Genomic DNA, 27,679 nt, shown 5'->3' on the forward strand with positions numbered 1-27,679 from the left:
TCTTGACATTTCACATTCTTAAAATAAAGTGGTGATCCTAACTGACCTAAAACAGGGAATTTTTACTAGGATTAAATGTCAGGAATTGTGAAATACTGAGTCCAAGATATGCCATTTCCAGTTTGCACATAATCCATTGTAGTTCCTTGACAGCTGTCGGCGTGGGGAGAACATACACGGCAGTGGCGATGACCTAATAAAATTAGCTATGGAGGTCGACATTCGATGGTGAGGTATTTCAGACTGGGAATTTTTATTTCATTTAGTTCCTGTATGTTACCACAATCACACCATGAGTTAATCATGAAACAAACCCTTTCCTACTTTCTTTTCCCCGGGAAGTTCCTTCTTCCGGGCCTGCACGATGGACGGAGAGCCCTGTTGGCTGAATGAACGTAGACAATATCCGGAGAGAACCATGATTCTGTAAACATTATGTTACAGTCCCTGATGGTTCTCTGGAATAAGATCCTCGCCCTGAGTTCGTCTGCTTTATTGTACAAGGACTAAATGTTAGCGAGTAATATACTCTGAAGTGGTGGATGGTGTGCAGCCACCTGAGTCTGACTAGGGCCCACTTCTTCCTCTTCTCCTGAGTCTGACTCGGGCCCACTTCTTGTTCCTCTTCTCCTGAGTCTGACTCGGGCCCACTTCTTGTTCCCCTCCACTGGTGTCAGTGTTTTTGGTGCAGCACCTGTGATGAATAGAGCTGTCTCTGTAAGTTCAAACAGAGGATCCAGGTCAGGGAAGTCGAATATCTGCTCAAATTTCTGGTGAGTGACCTCTGATCTAATGTCCAAAAGTAATTTTCAGCTGTAGGTAATAATACAATAATGAACCCCCCAAAAAACTGCCATGTTGGCTCGGAGGTAGAAATAGGGGGACCGTGTCTTTAGCTGAGACGCGCTATAATCATATTTGGTTAGTAGAGACCCCACTGAGTATTTACCACCCCACTTTAGCTGAGACAGAAAAGTTCTCTCTACAAACTAATATTCTCAACATACTAGCGTAAACATTGTATTTTTTAAATTATTGGTCTTAAAGGTTTTAAAACCATATTTTTTTCAAATTTGTTTAAAATAAATTACTTAATGCTTTTTCTTGTTGGCACTATAAAAAACGGCCATTGATGAAAAATGTAATGTCTTTTTTGAATGAGTTAACCACATTGCAATGATTTGAAATGCGGGCTTTTATTTTGAAGGTTTTCTCATTACCATACGAGGCTCGACGTCATAATTTGTGTTGCTGGCAGAATACTAGTGGTGCCTTCACTAAACCAGCGTAGCCCGGGGACCGGTAGGTCCGGAAGAAAATTACTATTCTGGAAAAAAAAGAAAAAGGTCTCCTCTAATATAATCATGTATGTACAGTTTCATATTTGGCGAAAACGATAGACCCATAAAGACACCGGTGATGGAAAGGTCTCGGGAAGGAGCAGACTGGGCCGGATTCCGTATGATACCAGCGCATATTACAGGCAAGCATTGGACATGTACTCGCAAAGTGCACCTGATTTGACACCACGGACTATAGACACTAGTTTTCTTTTCTCTGTTCCCACCTTCCGTGTTTTGTGGATTTTTGGAATAGACGGCTTCTTGTGGGACACCCTTTTGGCTTTTTTTTTCAGTCACCCATACCACGGTTTCTTTTTAAACTTGATTGGTCAGCAGCTGGCAGCTACTGCTGCGTAATTTGAAACGTAAGTATGTAGGTTGTTTCATCATTGTAATGAAAATATAACAAAAAAAGGATATGTATATACACACTACATGACCAAAACTATGTGGACACCTGCTCGTCAAACATCTCATTCAATTATGGGCATTTAATATGGAGTTGGTCCCCCCCTTTGCTGCTATAACAGCCTCCACTCTTCTGGGAAGGCTTTCCACTAGATGTTGGAACATTGCTGTAGGGGACTTGCTTCCATTCAGCCACAAGCATTAGTGAGGTCGGGCACTGATGTTGGGTGATTAGGCCTGGCTCGCAGTCGTCATTCCAATTCATCCCAAAGGTGTTCGATGGGGTTGAGGTCAGGGCTCTGTGCAGGCCAGTCAAGTTCTTCCACAGCACAAAGTTGGATGCACAGAATTGTCTAGAATGTTATTGTACGCTGTAGCGTTAAGATTTCCCTTCACTGGAACTAAGGGGTCTTGCACGAACCATGAAAAACAGCCCCAGACCATTATTCATCCTCCACCAAACTTTACAGTTATCACTATGCATTGGGGCAGGTGGCGTTCTCCTGGCATCCGGCAAACCCAGATTTGTCCTTTGGACTGCCAGATGGTGAAGCGTGATTCATCACTCCAGAGAATGCGTTTCCACTGGTCCAGAGTCCAATTGCGACGAGCTTTACACCACCAGCCGACACTTAGCATTGCGCATGGTGATCTTAGGCTTGTGTGCTGCTGCTCGGCCATGGAAACCCATTTTATGAAGCTTCCGACGAACAGTTCTTGTGCTGATGTTGCTTCCAGAGGCAGTTTGGAACTCGGTAGTGAGTGTTGCAACCGAGGACAGACTATTTTTACGCGTGACACGCTTCAGCGGTCCCGTTCTGTGAGCTTGTGTGGCCTACCACTTCGCTGCTGAGCCGTTGTTGCTCCTAGATGTTTCCACTTCACAATAACAGCGCTTAGAGTTGACCGGGCCAGCTCTAGCAGGGCAGAAATTTGACAAACTGACTTGTTGGAAAGGTGGCATCCTATGACGGTGCCACGTTCAAAGTCACTGAGCTCTTCAGTAAAGCCATTCTACTGCCAATGTTTGTCTATGGAGATTACATGGCTGTGTGCTCGATTTTATACACTGTTGAGCAATGGGTGTGGCTGAAATGGCCTGAATCCACTAATGTGAAGGGGTGTCCACATACTTTTATGTACAGTTTAAGTCGGAAGTTTACATACTCTTAGGTTGGAGTCATTAAAACTCGTTTTTCAACCCCTCCACAAATTTCTTGTTAACAAACTATAGTTTTGGCAAGTCAGTTAGGACATTTACTTTGTGCATGACACAAGTCATTTTTCCAACAGTTGTTTACAGACAGATTATTTCACTTATAATTCACTGTATCACAATTCCAGTGGATCAGAAGTTTACATACACTAAGTTGACTGTGCCTTTAAACAGCTTGGAAAATTCCAGAAAATTATGTCATGGCTTTAGAAGCTTCTGATAGGCTAATTGACATAATTTGAGTCAATTGGAGGTGTACCTGTGGATGTATTTCAAGGCCTACCTTCAAACTCAGTGCCTCTTTGTTTGACGTCATGGGAAAATGAAATGAAATCAGCCAAGACCTCAGAAAAAAAATAGTAGACCTCCACAAGTCTGGTTCATCCTTGGGAGCAATTTCCAAACGCCTGAAGGTACCACGTTCATCTGTACAAACAATAGTACGCAAGTATAAACACCATGGGACCACGCAGCCGTCATACCGCTCAGGAAGGAGACGCGTTCTGTCTCCTAGAGATGAACGTACTTTGGTGCGAAAAGTGCAAATCAATCCCAGAACAACAACAAAGGACCTTGTGAAGATGCTGGAGGAAACGGGTACAAAAGTATCTATATCCACAGTAAAACGAGTCCTATATCGACATAACCTGAAAGGCCGCGCAGCAAGGAAGAAGCCACTGCTCCAAAACCGCCATAAAAAAGCCAGACTACGGTTTGCAACTGCACATGGGGACAAAGATCGTACTCTTTTTTTACCACCTGGAGGCGGCCTGTCAGGAAGTCCAGTTGCAGAGGGAGGTGTTTAGTTTTTTGGATTGAGATTGGGATTGAGTCATCTATGGATCTGTTGGGGCTGTAGGTGAATCAAAGTGGATCTAGGGAAAGGGTGGGGGAAAAGTGTGGCCCGTATACGGCCTGCCAGGCACTTCAATCCGGCCCGCTAGACATTTTTTAAATGTGTGAAATATTATTATTCCCTGCTCAAAAAAATAAAGGCAACACTTAAACAACACAATGTAACTCCAAGTCAATCACACTTCTGTGAAATCAAACTGTCCACTTAGGAAGCAACACTGATTGACAATAAATGTAACATGCTGTTGTGCAAATGGAATAGACAACAGGTGGAAATAATAGGCAATTAGCAAGACACCCCCAATAAAGGAGTGGTTCTGCAGGTGGGGACCACAGACCACTTCTCAGTTTCTATGCTTCCTGGCTGATGTTTTGGTCACTTTTGAATGCTGGCGGTGCTTTCACTCTAGTGGTAGCATGAGACGGAGTCTACAACCCACACAAGTGGCTCAGGTAGTGCAGCTCATCCAGGATGGCACATCAATGCGAGCTGTGGCAAGAAGGTTTGCTGTGACTGTCAGCTTAGTGTCCAGAGCATGGAGGCGCTACCAGGAGACAGGCCAGTACATCAGGAGACATGGAGGAGGCCGTAGGAGGGCAACAACCCAGCAGCAGGACCGCTACCTCCGCCTTTGTGCAAGGAGGAGCAGGAGAAGCACTGCCAGAGCCCTGAAAAATGACCTCCAGCAGGCCACAAATGTGCATGTGTCTGCTCAAACGGTCAGAAACAGACTCCATGAGGGTGGTATGAGGGCCCGACGTCCACAGGTGGGTGTTGTGCTTACAGCTCAACACCGTGCAGGACGTTTGGCATTTGCCAGAGAACACCAAGAGTGGCAAATTCGCCACTGCCACCCTGTGCTCTTCACAGATGAATGCAGGTTCACACTGAGCACGTGACAGACGTGACAGAGTCTGGAGACGCCGTGGAGAACGTTCTGCTGCCTGTAACATCCTCCAGCATGACCGGTTTGGCGGTGGGTCAGTCATGGTGTGGGGTGGCATTTCTTTGGGGGGCCGCACAGCCCTCCATGTGCTCGCCAGAGGTAGCCTGACTGCCATTAGGTACCGAGATGAGATCCTCAGACCCCTTGTAAGACCATATGCTGGTGCGGTTGGCCCTGGGTTCCTCCTAATGCAAGACAATGCTAGACCTCATGTGGCTGGAGTGTGTCAGCAGTTCCTGCAAGAGGAAGGCATTGATGCTATGGACTGGCCCGCACGCTCCCCAGACCAGAATCCAATTGAGCACATCTGGGACATCATGTCTCGCTCCATCCACCAACGCCATGTTGCACCACAGACTGTCCAGGAGTTGGCAGATGCTTTAGTCCAGGTCTGGGAGGAGATCCCTCAGGAGACCATCCGCCACCTCATCAGGAGCATGCCCAGGCGTTGTAGGGAGGTCATACAGGCACGTGGAGGCCACACACACTACTGAGCCTCATTTTGACTTGTTTTAAGGACATTACATCAAAGTTGGATCAGCCTGTAGTGTTTTTTTCCACTTAAATTTTGAGTGTGACTCCAAATCCAGACCTCCATGGGTTGATAAACTGGACTTCCATTGATTATTTTTGTGTGATTTTGTTGTCAGCACATTCAACTATGTAAAGAAAAAAGTATTCAATAAGATTATTTCTTTCATTCAGATCTAGGATGTGTTGTTTAAGTGTTCCCTTTATTTTTTTGAGCAGTATATTTTAGTTATGATTTTTGGCCTAAAATTCCATGATATACTAACAACCTCCAATAGATTGTGCTAATCTTGAGAGGACCCTTACCTGCCAATCTATAAATTATGTCTCCGTAATCTAGCATGGGTAGGATGGTCATCTGAATCGGGGTTAGTTTGGCAGCTGGGGTGAAAGAGGAGCGATTACGATAGAGGAAACCGAGTAGATTTAATTTTAGCCTGCAGCTTTGATATGTGCTGAGAGAAGGACAGTGTACCGTCTAGCCATACTCCCAAGTACTTGTATGAGGTGACTACCTCAAGCTCTAAACCTTCAGAGGTAGTAATCACACCTGTGGGGAGAGGGGCATTCTTCTTACCAAACCACATGACCTTTGTTTTGGAGGTGTTCAGAACAAGGTTAAGGGTAGAGAAAGCTTGTTGTACACTAAGAATGCTTTGTTGTAGAGCATTTAACACAAAATCCGGGGAGGGGCCAGCTGAGTATAAGACTGTATCATCTGCATATATATGGATGAGAGAGCTTCCTACTGCCTGAGCTATGTTGTTGATGTGCATTAAGAAGAGCGTGGGGCCTAGGATCGATCCTTGGGGAACTCCCTTGGTGACAGGCAGTGGCTGAGACAGCGGATTTTCTCACTTTTATACACTGCACTCTTTGAGAGAGGTAGTTAGCAAACCAGGCCAAAGACCCCTCAGACACACCAATACTCCTTAGCCGGCCCACAAGAATGGAATGGTCTACCGTATCAAAAGCTTTGGCCAAGTCAATAAAAATAGCAGCACAATATTGCTTAGAATCAAGGGCACTGGTGACATCATAGGCCTATAACAGTTAGAATCAGCTTGATCTCCTCCTTTAAATAAAGGATGAACCGTGGCTGCCTTCCAAGCAATGGGAATCTCCCCAGAAAGTAGAGACAGGTTAAAAAAGTCGGAGAAAGGGTCTGACCCAGATGATTTTTTTGGGGGTCAAGTTTAAGGAGCTCCTTTAGCACCTCGGACTCAGTGACCGCCTGCAGGGATAAACTTTGTAGCGGGGCAGGGGGGAAAAAGAGGGAGAAACATCGGGGATAGTCACATTCGAAGGGGTGGGAGATGAGGAAATGTTGGACGGGCAAGGAGGCGTGGCTGAGAATCCTGACTTAATGAAGTGGTGATTAAAGAGCTCAGCCATGTGCTTCTTGTCAGTAACAACCACATCATCAACATTAACTTCTCTTGGGTAGGGGGCAGTATTTTCACGGCTGGATGAAAAATGTACCCAAATTAAACAGCCTACTACTTGGGCCCAGGAACTAGAATATGCATATTATTAGTAGATTTGGATTAAAAACACTCTGAAGTTTCTGAAACTGTTTGAATGGTGTCTGTGAGTATAACAGAACTCATATGGCAAGCAAAAACCTGAGAAAAATCTAACCAGGAAGTGGGAAGTCTGGTGCTTGTAGTCCTTTCAAGTCATTGCCTATCGAACACACAGTGACTTAGGGTTCATTTTGCACTTCCTAAGGCTTCCACTAGATGTCAACAGTCTTTAGAAAGTTGTTTGAGGCGTCTATGATGAACAGAGAGCGAACAGAGGAAGTTGGTGACTCAGGAAAGCAAATGAGTTCATTGGCGCGCATTCACGTGAGAGTTAGCTGTGTTCCAAAACGTTTTTGAAGACACTGGAATCATCCGGTTGGAATATTACTGAAGTTCTAAGTTAAAAAGGCCCTAAATATTGATGCTATACAAAACATTTGACATGTTTGAACGAACGTAAATATAACTTTTTTTGACTTTTCGTCGTGACATTTTGGCCGCGCTTCCTACACTTGGAGTAGCGGAAACAAGGAGTTATTTGGACATAAATTATGGACTTTATCGAACAAAACAAAATTTATTGTGGACCTGGGGTTCCTGGAAGTGCCTTCTGATGAAGATCAAAGGTAAGTGAATATTTCTAATGCTATTTATGATTTTAGATGACTCCAAAATGGCGGGTATCTGTATTGCCTAGTGTATTTTTCTGAGCGCAAAGTGTGCTTTCCCCGTGAAGCTTATTTGAAATCTGTCACAGCGGTTGCATTAAGGAGATGTTCATCTATAATTCTTTGAATAACAGTTTAATATTTTATCAACGTTTATGATGAGTATTTTTGTAAATTGTTGTGCTGATTCACAGGCAGTATTGGAGGCAAAATATTTTCTGAACATCACGCGCCAATGTTAAAGGCTGTTTTTGGATATAAATATCAACTTGATGGAACAAAAAATGCATGTATTGTGTAACATGATGTCCTAGGAGTGTCATCTGATGAAGATCGTCAAAGGTTAGTGCATCATTTTTGCTGAATTTCTGGTATTTGTGACGCCTGTCCTTGCTAGGAAAATGGCTGTGTGGTTTTTCTTGTTGGAACTCTCCTAACATAATCTAACATAATCTAACTTTATGCTTTCGCCGTAAAGCCTTTTTGAAATCGGACCACGTGGTTACATTAAGGAGACGTGCATCTTTAAAATGGTGTAAAATAGTCGTATGTTTGAGAACTTTGAATTATGACATTTTGTGGTTTTGAATTTGGCGCTCTGATTTTTCACTGGCTGTTGAATAGTGTGAACCGTGGGTGGCCCTAGAGAGGTTAAGGGCGGCTATGGGGAGGAGGAGGGTTTATTCTCCAGGTCTTTAACCTTTTTCCAGAACTTCTTGGGGTTAGACCCACACTTATTTCTCATTTGCCTGAACGATAGCCAGTCAGCCTGAGTGTGTGTGTGTGCCGAGCCTTTCGCCAAATGCAATTCATGAGGTGGAGTAACTCTGCAAGATCACGGTCGAACCAGTGGCTGAACCAGTTTTTTAATTCTCATTTTCTTTATGGGGGCGTGTTTGTTAACAATACCACTGGAAATATCAAAAAAGAAGGTCCCAGCGTCTTCGACAGAGCTGATTCTATACCATTTTACAGAGGCCAGTTCTTGAAGGAAGGCTTGCTCATTAGTGTTGCAGCATGCGTCTATGACTAATGTCACAGGCCGGCTCATAGCCTGTGGCAAAAATGAGGGGACATCAACAACTGGTATAGGCCAATTCAAAACGTTCTTTATTGTAAACCAAAACTATTAACTCTAAACAAAGAAAAAGGAATGAGGTGTGGAAATGTCATAATGTAGGTTGTATGGATGCGTGAATATGTGTGTGTGAACATGACTGAGTGGAAACTAAATAAACCTACAAAGGAACAAACAAAACAGGATCATACCTGGAGGAGCAGGGAGAGAGAGATATATTGAGAAATATATTGAGAGATTGATACCCTGAGCCCAGGTGGCTCCAATCACTAATGATAATATGGACTTGGTCTTTTACCAAATAGGGCTATCTTCTGTATACCACCCCTACCTTGTCACAACATAACTGATTGGCTCAAACGAATTAAGAAGGAAAGAAATTCAGACAAATTAACTTTTAAGAAGACACGCCTGTTAATTCAAATGCATTCCAGGTGACTACCTCATGAAGCTGGTTGAGAGAATGCTAAGCATGTGCAAATCTGTCATCAAGGCAAAGGGTGGCGATTTGAAGAATCTCAAATATAAAATATATTTTGATTTATTTAACACTTTTTTGATTACTACATGATTCCATGTGTGTTATTTCATAGTTTTGATGTCGTCCCTATTAATCTACAATGTAGAAAATAGTAAAAATAAAGAAAAACCCTTGAGTCGGTGTTCTAAAACTTTTGACCAGTAGTGTCCAAATGTTTTGTATTTGTATTTATCCCTACTCTTCCTGGGGTCCAACAAAATTAAGGCAGTTATACATTTTTAAAACATTACAATACATTTACAACATTTTTCACAACTCACTGTGTTCCCTCAGGCCCCTACTCTTCTACCACATATCTACAATACACTGTTCCCTCAGGCCCCTACTCCACCACTACCACATATCTACAATACACTGTTCCCTCAGGCCCCTACTCTACTACCACATATCTACAATACACTGTGTTCCCTCAGGCCCCTACTCTACTACCACATATCTACAATACACTGTGTTCCCTCAGGCCCCTACTCCACCACTACCACATATCTACAATACACTGTGTTCCCTCAGGCCCCTACTCCACCACTACCACATATCTACAATACACTGTGTTCCCTCAGGCCCCTACTCTACTACCACATACAGTGGGGAGAACAAGTATTTGATACACTGCCGATTTTGCAGGTTTTCCTACTTACAAAGCATGTAGAGGTCTGTAATTTTTATCATAGGTACACTTCAACTGTGAGAGACGGAATCTAAAACAAAAATCCAGAAAATCACATTGTATGATTTTTAAGTAATTAGCATTTTATTGCATGACATAAGTATTTGATCACCTACCAACCAGTAAGAATTCCGGCTCTCACAGACCTGTTAGTTTTTCTTTAAGAAGCCCTCCTGTTCTCCACGCATTACCTGTATTAACTGCACCTGTTTGAACTCGTTACCTGTATAAAAGACACCTGTCCACACACTCAATCAAACAGACTCCAACCTCTCCACAATGGCCAAGACCAGAGAGCTGTGTAAGGACATCAGGGATAAAATTGTAGACCTGCATAAGGCTGGGATGGGCTACAGGACAATGAACCCCTTACTCATGAACATGAACCCCTTACTTATTCTTCATTTTGTGTGGAATTGTTTCACTGACGCTGTCTCTACATTATCCACAGGGTAACTGTCAATTTGTGAGTCTGCAATGGACACTGGAGGTGAAATAATCTGCATTGTAAGTATCAATTTTATGTTCAAACACCGTAATTTCCGGACTATTAAGCGCACCTGAATATAAGCCGCACCCACTGAATTGTATTTTTATTTTGAACATAAATAAGCCGCACATGTCTATAAGCCGCAGGTGCCTACCGGTACATTGAAACAAATTAACTTTACACAGGCTTTAACGAAACACGGCTTGTAACAAAAAATAAAAAATTAGCAGTAAGCTTTAGTTGTCTTTTTGCACTGAGTCAATTCCTCACGCTGCTGTTTCCAACGTCTTATCATCGACTCATTAAGACCAAGCTCCCGTGCAGCAGCTCTATTTCCTTTTCCAACAGCCAGATCAATCGCCTTCAACTTGAAAGCTGCATCATATGCATTTCTCCGTGTCTTTGCCATGATGAGGGTGACAAAATGACTACCGTAATCAGAATGATGGGAAGTTTGAGAACGCTCGATTTAATCTAAACAGTAAACAAAAAAGTTGTTTGACCTTAAAACCCGTTCGGCAATTTCATTGGTCTAATGAAAGCTTCATGCCGCCCCAAAAACTGAGCACGCGGGAAAAATCCATATATTAGCCGTGACATTGTTTAAGCCGCGAGGTTCAAAGCCTGGGAAAAAAGTTGCGGCTTATAGTCCGGAATTTACGGTACATTATTTTTAAATACAGATGTTTTGTGTTTGATGCGACCTTCCAGTGACTCCCATGCCACAATTCAACAATGGACCTAGTTATTTGAGAGAAGAAAAACAATATATTAATGAAAGCACTCTTTTAGTTGTCAGTTATTCAAAATGTTCAAATTATACCATGGTATGCTATTGTGATTTCGAATCTAATCAATCTTCCCTGTAGCTCAGTTGGTAGAGCATGGTGTTTGCAACGCCAGGGTTGTGGGTTCGATTCCCACGGGGGGCCAGCACAGAAAAAAAATGTATGAAATGAAACCAATTAGGCACATTTGGGCGGTCTTGATACAAAATGGCTGTGATTGGAGAAAACTGAGGATGGATCAGCAACATTGTAGTTACTCCACAATACTAACCTAATTGACAGTGAAAAGAAGGAAGCCTATACAGACAAAACATATTCCAAAACATGCATCCTGTTTGCAATAAGGCACTAAAGTAAAACTGCAAAATATGTGGCAAAGAAATTAACTTTATCTCCTGAATACATAGTTTTATGTTTGTGGCAAAGCCAACATCACTGAGTACCACTCTTCATATTTTCAAGCATGGTGGTGGCTGCATCCTGTTATGGGCATGCTTGTCATCGGCAAGGACTAGGGAGTTTTTTAGGATAAAAATAATCAGAATAGATTTTAGCACAGGCAAAATCCTAGGGGACAACCTGGTTCAGTCTGCTTTCCACCAAGACACTGGGAGACAAATTCGCTTTTCAGAACGACAATAACCCAAAACACAAGGCCAAGTATACATTGGAATTGACATTGAATGTTCCTGAGTGGCTAGGTTAATTGTGAATTAAATCGACTTGAAAATGGCTGTCTAGGAATGATCAACAACCAACTTGACAGAGCTTGAAGAATCATGTTCAAATATTGTACAATCCAGGTGTGCAAAGCTCATGGAGACTTAACCAGAAATACTCAGCTGTAATCACTGCCAAAGGTGATTCTAACATGTATTGACTCAGGGGTGTGAATATTTATGTGAATTAGATATTTCTGTAATACATTTTCAATAAATATGCAAAAACTGCTAAAAACATGTTTAACCAGGTAGACTAGTTGAGAACAAGTTCTCATTTACAACTGCGACCTGGCCAAGATAAAGCAAAGCAGTTCGACACAAACAACAACACAGTTACACATGGAATAAACAAACATACAGTCAATAATACAGTAGAAAGTCTATATACAGTGTGTGCAAATGAGGTAAGATAAGGGAGTTAAGGTAATAAATAGGCCATGGTGGCGAAGTAATTACAATATAGCAATTAAACACTGGAGTGATAGATGTGCAGAAGATGAATGTGCAAGTAGAGATACTGGGGTGCAAAGGAGCAAGATAAATAACAGTATGGGAATGAGGAAGTTGGATGGGCTATTTACAGATGGGCTATGTACAGGTGCAGTGATCTGTGAGCTGCTCTGACAGCTGATGCTTAAAGCTAGTGAGGGAGATATGAGTCTCCTGCTTCAGTGATTTTTTTTCAGTTCGTTCCAGTCATTGGCAGCAGAGAACTGGAAGGAAAGGCAGTTCTCTGTTGGCTTTGGGGATGACCAGTGAGATATACCTGCTGGAGCGCGTGCTACGGGTGGGTGCTGCTATGGTGACCAGTGAGCTGAGATAAGGCGGGGCTTTACCTAGCAAAGACTTGTAGATGACCTGGAGCCAGTGGGTTTGGCAACGAGTATGAAGCGAGGGCCAGCCAACGAGAGTGTACAGGTCGCAGTGGTGGGTAGTATATGGGGCTTTGGTGACAAAATGGATGGCACTGTGATAGACTGCTGGAGGCTATTTTGTAAACTACATCGCCAAAGTCGAGGATCGGTAGGATGGTCAGTTTTACGAGGGTATGTTTGGCAGCATGAGTGAAGGATGCTTTGTTGCTCGTCTGGAGGCTAGTTAACACGGTGTCCAAAGAAGGGCCAGATGTATACAGAATGGTGTCGTCTGCGTAGAGGTGGATCAGAGAATCACCAGCAGCAAGAGCGACATCATTGATGTACACAGAGAAAAGAGTCGGCCTGAGAATTGAACCCTGTGGCACCTCCATAGAGACTGCCAGAGGTCCGGACAACAGGCCCTCCGATATGACACACTGAACTCTATATACACCAATATACGCTATTTTACCAATATACACATCAATACACAGTTCACTATAAACATCAGTATACACTATACACATCAATATACATGAATTAAACTATACACATCAATGTACACTATACACATCAGTATTAACATCAATATACACACTATACACATCAATATACACACTATACACATCAATATACACACTATACACATCAATACACACATCAATATACACACTATACACATCAATATACACATCAATACACACTATACACATCAATACACACTATACACACCAATATACACTGTACACATCAATATACACTGTACACATCAATATACACACTATACACATCAGTATTAACATCAATATACACTATACACATCAATATACACTGTACACATCAATATACACACTATACACATCAATATACACACTATACACATCAATATACACACTATACACCAGTATTAACATCAATATACACTATACACATCAATATACACACTATACACATCAATATACACACTATACACCAGTATTAACATCAATATACACTATACACATCAATATACACACTATACACATCAATATACACACTATACACACCAATATACACTGTACACATCAATATACACATCAATATACACACTATACACATCAGTATTAACATCAATATACACATCAATATACACTATACACATCAATATACACTATACACATCAATATACACATCAATATACACACTATACACATCAATATACACACTATACACATCAATATACACACCAGTATTAACATCTATACACTATACACATCAATATACACACTATACACATCAGTATTAACATCAATATACACACTATACACATCAATATACACACTATACACATCAGTATTAACATCAATACACACTATACACATCAATATACACTGTACACATCAATATACACTATACACATCAATATACACACTATACACATCAGTACACATCAGTATTAACATCAATATACAGTATACCATCAGTACACATCAATATACACTATGCACATCAATATGTACATCAATATAAACTGTACACATCAATATACACTATACACATCAATATACACAATAGTATATATTATACACAGCAATATACACATCAATACACTAATGGACAATATACCACGGCAACACTGAGTGCCTGGACACAGCCCTTAGCCGTGGTATATTGGCCAAATATCACAAACCCCAGAGGTGCCTTATTGCTATTATAAACTGGTTACCAACGTTATTAGAGCAGTACAAATAAATGTTTTGTTATACCCGTGATATACGGTCTGATATACTACAGCTTTCAGCCAATCAGCATTCAGGGCTCGAACCACCCAGTTTATAAACATCAACACACACTACACATCCGTATACATTATACACATCAATATACACTACACATCCATATACATTATACACAGCAATATACACATCAATATACACTACACATCCATATACATTATACACAGCAATATACACATTAGTACACATCAATATACACTACACATCCATATACATTATACACAGCAATATACACTACACATCCATATACATTATACACAGCAATATACACATTAGTACACATCAATATACACTACACATCCATATACATTATACACAGCAATATACACATTAGTACACATCAATATACACTACACATCCATATACATTATACACAGCAATATACACATTAGTACACATCCATATACATTATACACAGCAATATACACATTAGTACACATCAATATACACTACACATCCATATACATTATACACAGCAATATACACATTAGTACACATCCATATACATTATACACAGCAATATACACATTAGTACACATCAATATACACTACACATCCATATACATTATACACAGCAATATACACTACACATCCATATACATTATACACAGCAATATACACATTAGTACACATCAATATACACTACACATCCATATACATTATACACAGCAATATACACATTAGTACACATCAATATACACTACACATCCATATACATTATACACAGCAATATACACATTAGTACACATCAATATACACTACACATCCATATACATTATACACAGCAATATACACATTAGTACACATCAATATACACTACACATCCATATACATTATACACAGCAATATACACATTAGTACACATCCATATACATTATACACAGCAATATACACATTAGTACACATCAATATATACTACACATCCATATACATTATACACAGCAATATACACTACACATCCATATACATTATACACAGCAATATACACATTAGTACACATCAATATACACTACACATCCATATACATTATACACAGCAATATACACATTAGTACACATCAATATACACTACACATCCATATACATTATACACAGCAATATACACATTAGTACACATCAATATACACTACACATCCATATACATTATACACAGCAATATACACATTAGTACACATCAATATACACTACACATCCATATACATTATACACAGCAATATACACTACACATCTATATACATTATACACAGCAATATACACATTAGTACACATCAATATACACTACACATCCATAAAGGAAAAAGGTAACGGCAATTAAGTCTGGCTGCCCAACTGATTGGCAAACGTACTGCAAATGAAGAAATCATGTGAATAAACTAAATAAAAATAAACTATGCTATGAAACAAAGAAATTATATATATATACACATCAATATTCACATCGATATACAATCATAGAAAACCAACACATTCTTCAGTATAAGGCTCCTCAATCAGCCTTTTGCATTGTCCTAGTTTAAATGGCAGATGGACGGCAGTCCTAGTCTAAATGGCAGATGGACGGCAGTCCTAGTCTAAATGGCAGATGGACGGCTAGTTTAAATGGCAGATGGACGGCTGTCCTAGTCTAAATGGCAGATGGACGGCAGTCCTAGTTTAAATGGCAGATGGACGGCTGTCCTATTTTAAATGGCAGATGGACGGCTGTCCTAGTCTAAATGGCAGATGGACGGCTGTCCTAGTTTAAATGGCAGATGGACGACAGTCCTAGTTTAAATGGCAGATGGACGGCTGTCCTAGTCTAAATGGCAGATGGACGGCTGTCCTAGTCTAAATGGCAGATGGACGGCTGTCCTAGTCTAAATGGCAGATGGACGGCTGTCCTAGTCTAAATGGCAGATGGACGGCTGTCCTAGTCTAAATGGCAGATGGACGGCTGTCCTAGTCTAAATGGCAGATGGACGGCAGTCCTAGTTTAAATGGCAGATGGACGGCAGTCCTAGTTTAAATGGCAGATGGACGGCTGTCCTAGTTTAAATGGCAGATGGACGGCTGTCCTAGTTTAAATGGCAGATGGACGGCTGTCCTAGTTTAAATGGCAGATGGACGGCTAGTTTAAATGGCAGATGGACGGCTGACCTAGTTTAAATGGCAGATGGACGGCAGTCCTAGTTTAAATGGCAGATGGGCGACTGCCCTAGCTTAAGTGACAGATGGACGACAGACCTTAGAACTATTTAAAATACATAGAGGCCTCAGCCATTAGAGGACAGTCCATGCATTAGAGGACAGTCCATGCAATAGAGGACAGTCCATGCATTAGAGGACAGTCCATGCATTAGAGGACAGTCCATGCATTAGAGGACAGTCCATGCAATAGAGGACAGTCCATGCAATAGAGGACAGTCCATGCAATAGAGGACAGTCCATGCATTAGAGGACAGTCCATGCATTAGAGGACGGTCATTCATTCATTTCAGTACAGTGTTTAATGAAATATGACTGTACATCTTCAGCACCCACAAATGTCCTCGGAGGCGGTGTCTGAAGCGCAGGTGTCTCTGAAGGAACTTCCCATGGACAGCTGGATGGACCACCTGCCCTGTGCTCTATGGGACGTTCCCCTGAGGAACCTAGCTATACCAGGTAAGATACCTGGATGGACCACCTGCCCTGTGCTCTATGGGACGTTCCCCTGAGGAACCTAGCTCTACCAGGTAAGATACCTGGATGAATCACCTGCCCTGTGCTCTATGGGACGTTCCCCTGAGGAACCTAGCTCTACCAGGTAAGATACCTGGATGGACCACCTGCCCTGTGCTCTGAGACGTTCTACTAAGGAACTGGTCTACTGTATCTACTATTAATTACTTCACCATAGCTTTTAAACACATTATAATACTGCTGTTATGCTGCATTTAATCAGATGGCATTATGTCACCACCAACACTTTAATCAGATGGCATTATGTCACAACACCAACACTTTAATCAGATGGCATTATGTCACAACGCCAACACTTTAATCAGATGGCATTATGTCACAACACTTTAATCAGATGGCATTATGTCACAACACTTTAATCAGATGGCATTATGTCACAACACTTTAATCAGATGGCATTATGTCATCACCAACACTTTAATCAGATGGCATTATGTCATCACCAACACTTTAATCAGATGGCATTATGTCATCACCAACACTTTAATCAGATGGCATTATGTCACAACACTTTAATCAGATGGCATTATGTCACAACGCCAACATTTTAGGCCTCTAAGTGTCAAGTCAGGGATTTAATGAATGATAGGCCGCCGCCTACTGTATGTCGTAAACTGCATCCTTAGGGGCATCATATGGGTACTAGGCTGACCATATGACATTGACCATACACTAAGGGGCATCATATGGCTACTAGGCTGACACATGACATTGAACATACACTTGTAATAGTACCCCCTTATCTGTCTGGTCCTTGATTCCCTGTTTAGGAAGCCATAATGCCATAACCTACTGTCTGGATAAGAGTGATCGCTCCCCGGTCGACCTGACCCAACCTGATTTGCTGCAGAAGCTAGACAAATACATGAAGCCCCTGATACGCCCTTTTGTTTATAAATGGGCAGTTACACAGGTATGGTTTTTACTCCTCGCTTGCACTTTATTGATCAATTAAGATCATTGATTAGTTAGGTACTCCCCTCATCTGGTTGGCTAGGTCTTAATTGGACACTGATTGAAAGGAAATAACAAAACCCAGCCGAGACACAGCCCTCCAGGAAGACACAGCCCTCCAGGAAGACACAGCCCTCCAGGAAGACACAGCCCTCCAGGAAGACACAGCCCTCCAGGAAGACACAGCCCTCCAGGAAGACACAGCCCTCCAGGAATTGAGTTTGACCACCCTGATGGCATAACCCTTCTGGTGCAGACGTTACACCTGGTGTCAGAACATCTGGCCCTCAGTGCTGGTTGGGTTAATAAAGTTGTCGATCTGATAATGTTGTCGATCTGATAATGTTGTCGATCTGATAATGTTGTCGATCTGATTGTCGATCTGATTGTCGATCTGATTGTCGATCTGATAATGTCGTCGATCTGATAATGTCGTCGATCTGATAATGTTGTCGATCTGATAATGTTGTCGATCTGATAATGTTGTCGATCTGATAATGTTGTCGATCTGATAATGTTGTTATGATAATGTCGATCTGATAATGTCCTATAGGAGGCGACAGTGAAGGAGCAGCTAGACTGTGGGGTCAGATATCTTGACCTGAGGATTGCACATCGACCCAACGACACCTCTACTGACCTGTACTTCTACCACGGAGTGTACACTACACTCACTGTAGAGGTAGGATACTATGGAGTGTACACTACACTCACTGTAGAGGTAGGATACTATGGAGTGTACACTACACTCACTGTAGAGGTAGGATACTATGGAGTGTACACTACACTCACTGTAGAGGTAGGATACTATGGAGTGTACACTACGCTAAATGTAGAGGTATGATACTATGGAGTGTACACTACGCTAAATGTAGAGGTATGATACTATGGAGTGTACACTACGCTAAATGTAGAGGTATGATACTATGGAGTGTACACTACACTCACTGTAGAGGTATGATACTATGGAGTGTACACTACACTCACTGTAGAGGTAGGATACTACGGAGTGTACACTACACTCACTGTAGAGGTAGGATAATACAGAGTGTACACTACACTCACTGTAGAGGTAGGATACTATGGAGTGTACACTATGCTCATTGTAGCGGTATGATACTATGGAGTGTACACTACGCTCAATGTAGAGGTGTGATACTATGGAGTGTACACTATGCTCAATGTAGAGGTGTGATACTATGGAGTGTACACTATGCTCACTGTAGAGGTAGGATACTATGGAGTGTACACTACGCTCACTGTAGAGGTATGATACTATGGAGTGTACACTATGCTCAATGTAGAGGTATGATACTATGGAGTGTACACTATGCTCAATGTAGAGGTGTGTTACTATGGAGTGTACACTATGCTCAATGTAGAGGTATGATACTATGAAGTGTACACTATGCTCAATGTAGAGGTATGATACTATGGAGTGTACACTATGCTCAATGTAGAGGTATGATACTATGGAGTGTACACTATGCTCAATGTAGAGGTATGATACTGATACTATGGAGTGTACACTATGCTCAATGTAGAGGTATGATACTTCTGTACTACCACAGAGTGGTAGACTACATTCAATGTTAAAGGTATAATCTGTACTTCTATACTAGCAGGGAGGTATAGTAGACATTCTGACAGAGAGGGGCCGTACCATTTACTAGACTCCTGTTCTTATCTGACAACCTTACGACATATACAGACAGGATGTGGGATATATAATTGATTTCAGATGTTACTGTGATTGTGTTACACCAGTTGGACCAATGTCTGTTCTCCCCAGACCGTTCTTCAGGAGATCAGATCATGGCTAGATATCCATTCCAGAGAGGTGGTTCTGCTGTCCTTCAGTCACTTCCTGGATCTGAACCAGGACCTCCACACTGGACTTATATCCACCATCAGAACCATCTTCACCGCCAGGCTCTGTCCAGCTACGGTAGGGACACCCCCAAGCTCTGTCCAACTACGGTAGGGACACCTCCAAGCACTGTCCAACTACGGTAGGGACACCTCCAAGCACTGTCCAACTACGGTAGGGACACCCCCAAGCTCTGTCCAACTACGGTAGGGACACCTCCAAGCTCTGTCCAACTACGGTAGGGACACCTCCAAGCTCTGTCCAATTATGGTAGGGACACCTCCAAGCTCTGTCCAACTACGGTAGGGACACCCCCAAGCACTGTCCAACTACGGTAGGGACACCTCCAAGCACTGTCCAACTACGGTATGGACACCTCCAATGTTCCCTCTAATCTTCTTTGGCAATGAGCAAACTTCAGGTCTGCTGAGCAACTTCCAGCTCGCGTTTACTGTGAACACTGAGGCTGTACCCTCTAAGTTACAGTTTTACTGTGAACACTGAGGCTGTACCCGCTTTAAGTTACAGTTTTAGCAGTGACCAAGTAGGCTACTGTGGCTATTTGATCATAATGTAGGCCTACCAGAGTGGCCTACCATCAGAAACAATGGAGAAAATGCATCCCATAACATTTTAACATGGAAATAGCTGTTCTATCATTCAGACTACAGTATTTTGGAATTTTATTTGGATCCCCATTAACATGAAACATAATACGGAACATTACTAGACAAGAACAGATCGAGGACAGAACTACTTCCATTTAAAACCATGTCAGCTAGACTAGCTGCTACGCCAAGCAGTTGATCAGACTCTTGGTCAGCAAGATCAACCTGTTTATCCTGTCAAACAAGGTGGTGACTGAAAAATGTTTTTGTATTGTGTTGTTTGATGCAAGAAACCACTTTAGAAAATAAAAGTCTTAAAGGGAACATTGGAATCAAGTAGAAAATCAAATTGTATTTGTCACGTGCGGCAATAAACAACAGTTGTAAACCCTAACCTTAGGGATGAATCAGCGATACACAAATTGGCTTAATTATTTATTTACTAACTAACTAAATAATCACACAGAATTACATAAACACGGTATTGGTTGTATTGATTACTAATGTAATGGAAAGTCCCTCGTGGACTAACCCGATATGACGGCTTGTTACACAATGGAAAGGAGATGGGGAAAGAGAGTGGACTTATCGTACATATAGTTGAAGTCGGAAGTTTACATACACCTTAGCCAAATACAATTAAACTCCGTTTTTCACAATTCCTGACTTTTAATCCTAGTAAGAATTCCCTGTTTTCGGTCAGTCAGGATCATGACTTTATTTTAAGAATCTGAAATGTCAGAATAATAGTAGAGAGAATGATTTATTTCAGATTTTATTGCTTTCGTCACATTCCCAGTGGGTCAGAAGTTTGCATACACTCAATTAGTATTTTTTAGCATTGCCTTTTAAAATGTTTAACTTGGTTCAAACGTTTTGGGTAGCCTTCCACAAGCTTCCCACAATAAGTTGGGTGAATTTTGGCCCATTCCTCCTGACAGAGCTGGTCTAACTGAGTCAGGTTTGTAGGCCTCCTTGCTCGCACACGCTTTTTCAGTTCTGCCCACACAAGTTTCTATAGGATTGAGGTCAGGGCTTTGTGATGGCCACTCCAATACCTTGACTTTGTTGTTCTTAAGCCATTTTGCCACGACTTTGGAAGAATGCTTGGGGTCATTGTCCATTTGGAAGACCCATTTGCGACCAAGCTTTAACTTCCTGACTGATGTCTTGAGATGTTGCTTCAATATATTCACGTAATTTTCCATCCTCATGATGCCATCTATATTGTGAAGTGCACCAGTCCCTCCTGCAGCAAAGCACCCCCACGACATGATGCTGCCACCCCCGTGCTTCACGGTTGGGATGGTGTTCTTCGGCTTGCAAGCCTCCCCCTTTTTCCTCCAAACATAACGATGGTCATTATAGCCAAACAGTTCTATTTTTGTTTCATCAGAGCAGAGGACATTTCTCCAAAAAGTACGATCTTTGTTCTGGGATTGATTTGCACTTTTCGCACCAAAATATGTTCATCTCTAGGAGACAGAACGCGTCTGCTTCCTGAGCGGTATGACGGCTGTGTGGTCCCATGGTGTTTATACTTGCGTACTATTGTTTGTACAGATGAACGTGGTACCTTCAGGCGTTTGGAAATTGCTCCCAAGGATGAACCAGACTTGTGGAGATCTACAATTTGTTTCTGAGGTCTTGGCTGATTTTCTTTTGATTTTCCCATGATGTCAAGCAAAGAGGCTCTGAGTTTGAAGGTAGGCCTTGAAATATATCCACAGGTACACCTCCAATTGACTTAAATTATGTCAATTAGCCTATCAGAAGCTTCTAAAGCCATGATATCATTTTCTGGAATTTTCCAAGCAGTTTAAAGGCACCGTCAACTTAGTGTATGTAAACTTCTGAGCCACTGGAATTGTGATACAGTGAAATAATCTTTCTGTAAACAATTGAAGGAAAAATGACTTGACATGCACAAAGTAGATGTCCTAACCGACTTGGCAAAACCTATAGTTTGTTAACAAGAAATTTGTGGAGTGTTTGAAAAACGAGTTTTAATGAACTTAACCTAAGTGTATGTAAACTTCCGACTTCAACTGTATATAAAACCTTGCAGAAAACCTATACAACTTAGAAAAAAACTATTGCAACCAAGACTTAAAAAGCACAAGATGAAGGGAATGTTGGAACATAATTAAGAAATGACAGTTAAGGAAAATGTATGCTTAATCCAGTATAAACTGATGTATATAATTTAGGGTTAGGGTGGGGGTGTGAGCACATGGGTGTGGTCAGGTGAGATGTCGTGGATGTTTGTGTGTATGTTGTCATGTGTATTACAAAAATAATTTAAAAAATTGTACAAAAAAATTTAAATATATAGTGTTACCACAATGTTTCCTAGCATGGCATGAGCCATACTTTCCCATGATTCCATTCCCTGATCCCAACATTCCCATGATCCTCTGTGTTCCAGGAAGTGGTGACGCTGAGGAACCTGTGGTCACTGGGTTACCAGGTGATTGTCTCCTATGAGCACAGCATGGTCAGCCTCTACAGCGACCTTTGGCCTCACATCCCCTACTGGTGGGCCAACAAGTGTAAAGCCGAGGCTCTAATCCAGGAGTTCGAACACAGGAAACAACATGGCCGCCCAGGTAACCTGCAGATGGCTGCATATTGCTATGAAATGTTGTGCAGAGTAAGGATTATCTAACACTGCCAATCATTCAGAAATAGAAGTGCTGCTGTGCACTTATAGGGGCCGATGCAGACTTCGATAATGTACGTCTTTCCTACGCACGCCTTGCCGTTCCGTTCCTACGCACGCCTTGCCGTTCCGTTCCTACGCACGCCTTGCCGTTCCGTTCCTACGCACGCCGTTCCGACGCACGCCTTGCCGTTCCGTTCCTACGCACGCCTTGCCGTTCCGTTCCTACGCACGCCTTGCCGTTCCGTTCCTACGCACGCCTTGCCGTTCCGTTCCTACGCACGCCTTGCCGTTCCGTTCCTACGCACGCCTTGCCGTTCCGTTCCGACGCACGCCTTGCCGTTCCGTTCCTACGCACGCCTTGCCGTTCCGTTCCTACGCACGCCTTGCCGTTCCGTTCCTACGCACGCCTTGCCGTTCCGTTCCTACGCACGCCGTTGCCGTTCCGTTCCTACGCACGCCGTTGCCGTTCCGTTCCTACGCACGCCGTTGCCGTTCCGTTCCTACGCACGCCGTTGCCGTTCCGTTCCTACGCACGCCGTTGCCGTTCCGTTCCTACGCACGCCGTTGCCGTTCCGTTCCTACGCACGCCGTTGCCGTTCCGTTCCTACGCACGCCGTTGCCGTTCCGTTCCTACGCACGCCGTTGCCGTTCCGTTCCTACGCACGCCTTGCCGTTCCGTTCCTACGCACGCCTTGCCGTTCCGTTCCTACGCACGCCTTGCCGTTCCGTTCCTACGCACGCCTTGCCGTTCCGTTCCTACGCACGCCGTTCCGACGCACGCCGTTCCGTTCCGTTCCTACGCACGCCTTGCCGTTCCGTTCCTACGCACGCCTTGCCGTTCCGTTCCTACGCACGCCTTGCCGTTCCGTTCCTACGCACGCCTTGCCGTTCCGTTCCTACGCACGCCTTGCCGTTCCGTTCCTACGCACGCCGTTGCCGTTCCGTTCCTACGCACGCCGTTCCGTTCCGTTCCTACGCACGCCGTTCCGTTCCTACGCACGCCGTTCCGTTCCTACGCACGCCGTTCCGTTCCTACGCACGCCGTTCCGTTCCTACGCACGCCGTTCCGTTCCGACGCACGCCGTTCCGTTCCGACGCACGCCGTTCCGTTCCGACGCACGCCGTTCCGTTCCGACGCACGCCGTTCCGTTCCGACGCACGCCGTTCCGTTCCGACGCACTCCGTTCCGTTCCTACGCACTCCGTTCCGTTCCTACGCACTCCGTTCCGTTCCTACGCACTCCGTTCCGTTCCTACGCACTCCGTTCCGTTCCTACGCACTCCGTTCCGTTCCTACGCACGCCGTTCCGTTCCTACGCACGCCTTGCCGTTCCTACGCACGCCTTGCCGTTCCTACGCACTTCTCAGTATTTGGTATTCAGACTTACCTTACATTACCTTATGGTTACCTTACACGCTCTGAATAAATGTAATTCAACCACTGTAACCCCTCCCACTTGCTGGCCAACAGATTTTCAATAGGGTTTTCAGTACAAGATCGTAATCTATCTTAAGCATCTCTTTTTTTTTTTTTACACCCTTTTTCTCCCCAACTTCGTGATTTATGATCTTGTCTCATCGCTGCAACTCCCCAACGTTCTCAGGAGAGGCGACGGTCGAGCCATGCGTCCTCCAAAACATGACCCGCCAAACCGCGCTTCTTAACAGCCGCTCGCTTAACCCGGAATCCAGCTGCACCAATGTGTCAGAGGAAACGCCGTTCAACTGATGACCGGGGTCAGCCTGCAGTCGCCCGGCCCGCCACCAGGAGTCGCTAGAGAGCGATGAGCCAAGTAAAGCCCCACCTCCCGGCTAGTGCCTTAGACCACTGAGCCACTCTGGAGGTCCGTACCTGTTAGTTAGAATTTTGTCGTTAGACTCACTTGAACACATCTATACAATCCCCTCTGAGATATCTACTGCAGCCCTCATCCTCCACATACAACACCCGTTCACTCCCCCCTATCTGAGATATCTACTGCAGCCCTCATCCTCCACATACAACACCCGTTCTGCCAGTCACATTCTGTTAAAGGTCCCCAAAGCGAACACATCCCTGGGTCGCTCGTCTTTTCAGTTCGCTGCAGCCAGCGACTGGAACGAGCTGCAACAAACACTCAAACTGGACAGTTTTATCTCCATCTCTTCATTCAAAGACTCAATCATGGACACTCCTTAGTGACAGTTGTGGCTGCTTTGTGTGATGTATTGTTGCCTCTACCTTCTTGCCCTTTGTGCTGTTGACTGTGCCAGATAATGTTGTTGTCTTAGGTCTCTCTTTATGTAGTGTTGTCTCTCTTGTTGTGATGTGTGTTTTGTCCTGTATTTATATTTTTAATCTCAGCCCCAGCAGGAGGCCTTTTGGTAGTCCGTCATTGTAAATAAGAATTTGTTCTTAACAGACTTGCCTCGTTATATATCTATATTAATATATATATTTGATATATTGAGAGAGCAGGGTCAGAATATTAGGGATCACTGAAAGAAAGCAATCTAAATATATGGATATTAGTTTGTTTCAGCACCAAACACTGACCTTGTAGCTTCTTCCACTTGGAACCAGTTGGTTCGGCCAAACCTTATTCATGTTTTCCTCTCGCGTAAAGGTGTTGGAATTAAGTTGTCAGAATACTGCGTATCTATACCCACCTTCATTTCCACCCAGAGAAATAACGGGTGAATAGAATGCTATTCTCATGCTTACGTTCAAAATCAGAATAGGGAATTAAGTTCCATTTGCGCTCGCTTAACTCGGGTGGGATTTCCCCCTTACTGAACAGTAAAACAGTTTTACACTCTTATGACGTGATTAGAATGTATCTGTAACATTGTGCAGAGTAAAGGGTTAGCTAACACCGTCTACGATATATTGTTTTCACCCAATAACATATGTTTGTCAGGAGGGGATGTGTTGTAATGAGTGTTTTTGTAACAGAATGTGTTTTTTTGTCAGGAGGGTTCTTTGTGACGGGCATAAACCTGACGGAGGATCTGCAGTACATCTGCTCTCACCCCACTGAGTCTCTGAAGGACCTGGTGATGTCCACCTACCCTGCCCTGCTCTCCTGGGTCAGGGGCCAGAGCCCCGGCTCTGACTCCCGCTCCCTCAACATCATAGCTGGGGATTTTGTCTCAGAGAGCCACTTCGTACCCACCGTCATCGCACTGAATCAACATTTTGTCCACTACACTGGTCCTTGTGATGTTAGCAGAGGAAACTGACCCATCTGCTGTGTCCCAAATGACACCATATTCCCTCTGTAGCCCATAGGCCTCTGGTCAAAAGTAGTGTACTGGGTAGGGAATAGGGTGCCATTTGGGATGCATTATCTGACATCTTTCACAGAATATCGTGTTTTAACTACGGATGGAACTGCAGCGTGATGTAATAGAACTTTGATTGTAAAAAAAAAATTGAATAGATTCTCATAGGATATATTTGCACAATTATATTGCCGACAATGAAATGTTTGCCTGTTGAGCTCCTCTTTTTTTCCTGACCTGCACTGATTTATTTATCTGTTTACTTTGGACTTTTGTTATCTTGTTTACTAACCCTAACCCTAACCCCTCCTCTAACCCTCCAACTAATGTATGTATTTCATATCTCAGGCAATGTGGCCACATTTTAAAATGTTCCTTTGACCTAAGCAATAATGATGTGACTAATGCTCTGTAACCATCTCCGACTATAACGAGCGCTAACAATAATACAGTATAGCCTCTTCCATAGAGCACAAAACTATGGTGGTGTCACAAATGGAACCAGACGCTAAATAGTGCACTACTTTTCACCGGGCACTGATCAAAAGTAGTGCACTATGTAGGGAATAGGGTGCCATTTGGCAAGCAAACCACGTTACAAAATGTTAAGCACCTACGATGTATTTCCATTAGCTATCCAGGATCTGTGGTTGAATCGCCATAGTTACAACGTTAATGCTGTCCAACTGAAGAACAGGTCTGTCCCAAAAGGCTCCCTATTCCCTACGTGGTGCACTTCTTTTGACCAGGGCCCATAGGGAATAGGGAGCCATTTGGAATGCACTCCAGATCAAACCTACATGAACCATTGCACGATATCAGACACACAACTCTGAGCATGACCTGCTATAGCTGAGTTATGACCTTTGACCCTTAACTCTTTCAGAAGCATGCCTTTATTACTACTGAAAAGACCTGTGGACAAGATGAGCCTTTCCAGAAAAATCTGAATGTTTTACCTTACAGGTTTCAAATATAATTGACCAATGTAAAAAAAATAAAGTGTTTGGTCTGAAAAAAGTATTTTAATTCATGCTTCCAGTTCAGAGATCACGGAGAGGAATAGACAAGTCAGCGGTCTGTCAAAGGGAATAGATTACAATGTGTCACTCATTCCACCGAGGGCCGAGTGCTTTGGCTCCTCTCTTGTTCGATGAATAAAGGTCACTGATTGGTAACTACCCTCA

General features: G+C 43.0%; 1 protein-coding gene across 1 annotated transcript; it reads left to right on the forward strand.

Moving 5' to 3' along the window:
* Positions 1-1,257: 1,257 nt before the first annotated feature.
* plcxd1.1 (phosphatidylinositol-specific phospholipase C, X domain containing 1, tandem duplicate 1) lies at positions 1,258-27,679 on the forward strand. The gene is made up of 8 exons (XM_045697525.2): positions 1,258-1,708; positions 10,232-10,287; positions 16,925-17,054; positions 17,903-18,045; positions 18,640-18,768; positions 19,879-20,034; positions 22,993-23,173; positions 26,182-27,679. The coding sequence occupies exons 2-8, from the start codon at positions 10,258-10,260 to the stop codon at positions 26,448-26,450; spliced, it is 1,038 nt and encodes a 345-aa protein (XP_045553481.1). The 5' UTR covers positions 1,258-1,708; positions 10,232-10,257; the 3' UTR covers positions 26,451-27,679.

The sequence above is a fragment of the Salmo salar genome, chromosome 16 (assembly GCF_965601325.2).
Source record: "Salmo salar chromosome 16, fSalSal1, whole genome shotgun sequence".
Lineage (NCBI taxonomy): Eukaryota > Metazoa > Chordata > Actinopteri > Salmoniformes > Salmonidae > Salmo > Salmo salar.

Bases quoted from the DNA above. Each gene is read 5' to 3' on its own strand.
- plcxd1.1 (XM_045697525.2), top strand. From the start codon at position 10,258: ATGGACACTGGAGGTGAAATAATCTGCATT. The intron at 18,046-18,639 runs GTATGGTTTTTA...AATGTCCTATAG, and splicing joins ATAAATGGGCAGTTACACAG to GAGGCGACAGTGAAGGAGCA. The intron at 20,035-22,992 runs GTAGGGACACCC...TCTGTGTTCCAG, and splicing joins CCAGGCTCTGTCCAGCTACG to GAAGTGGTGACGCTGAGGAA.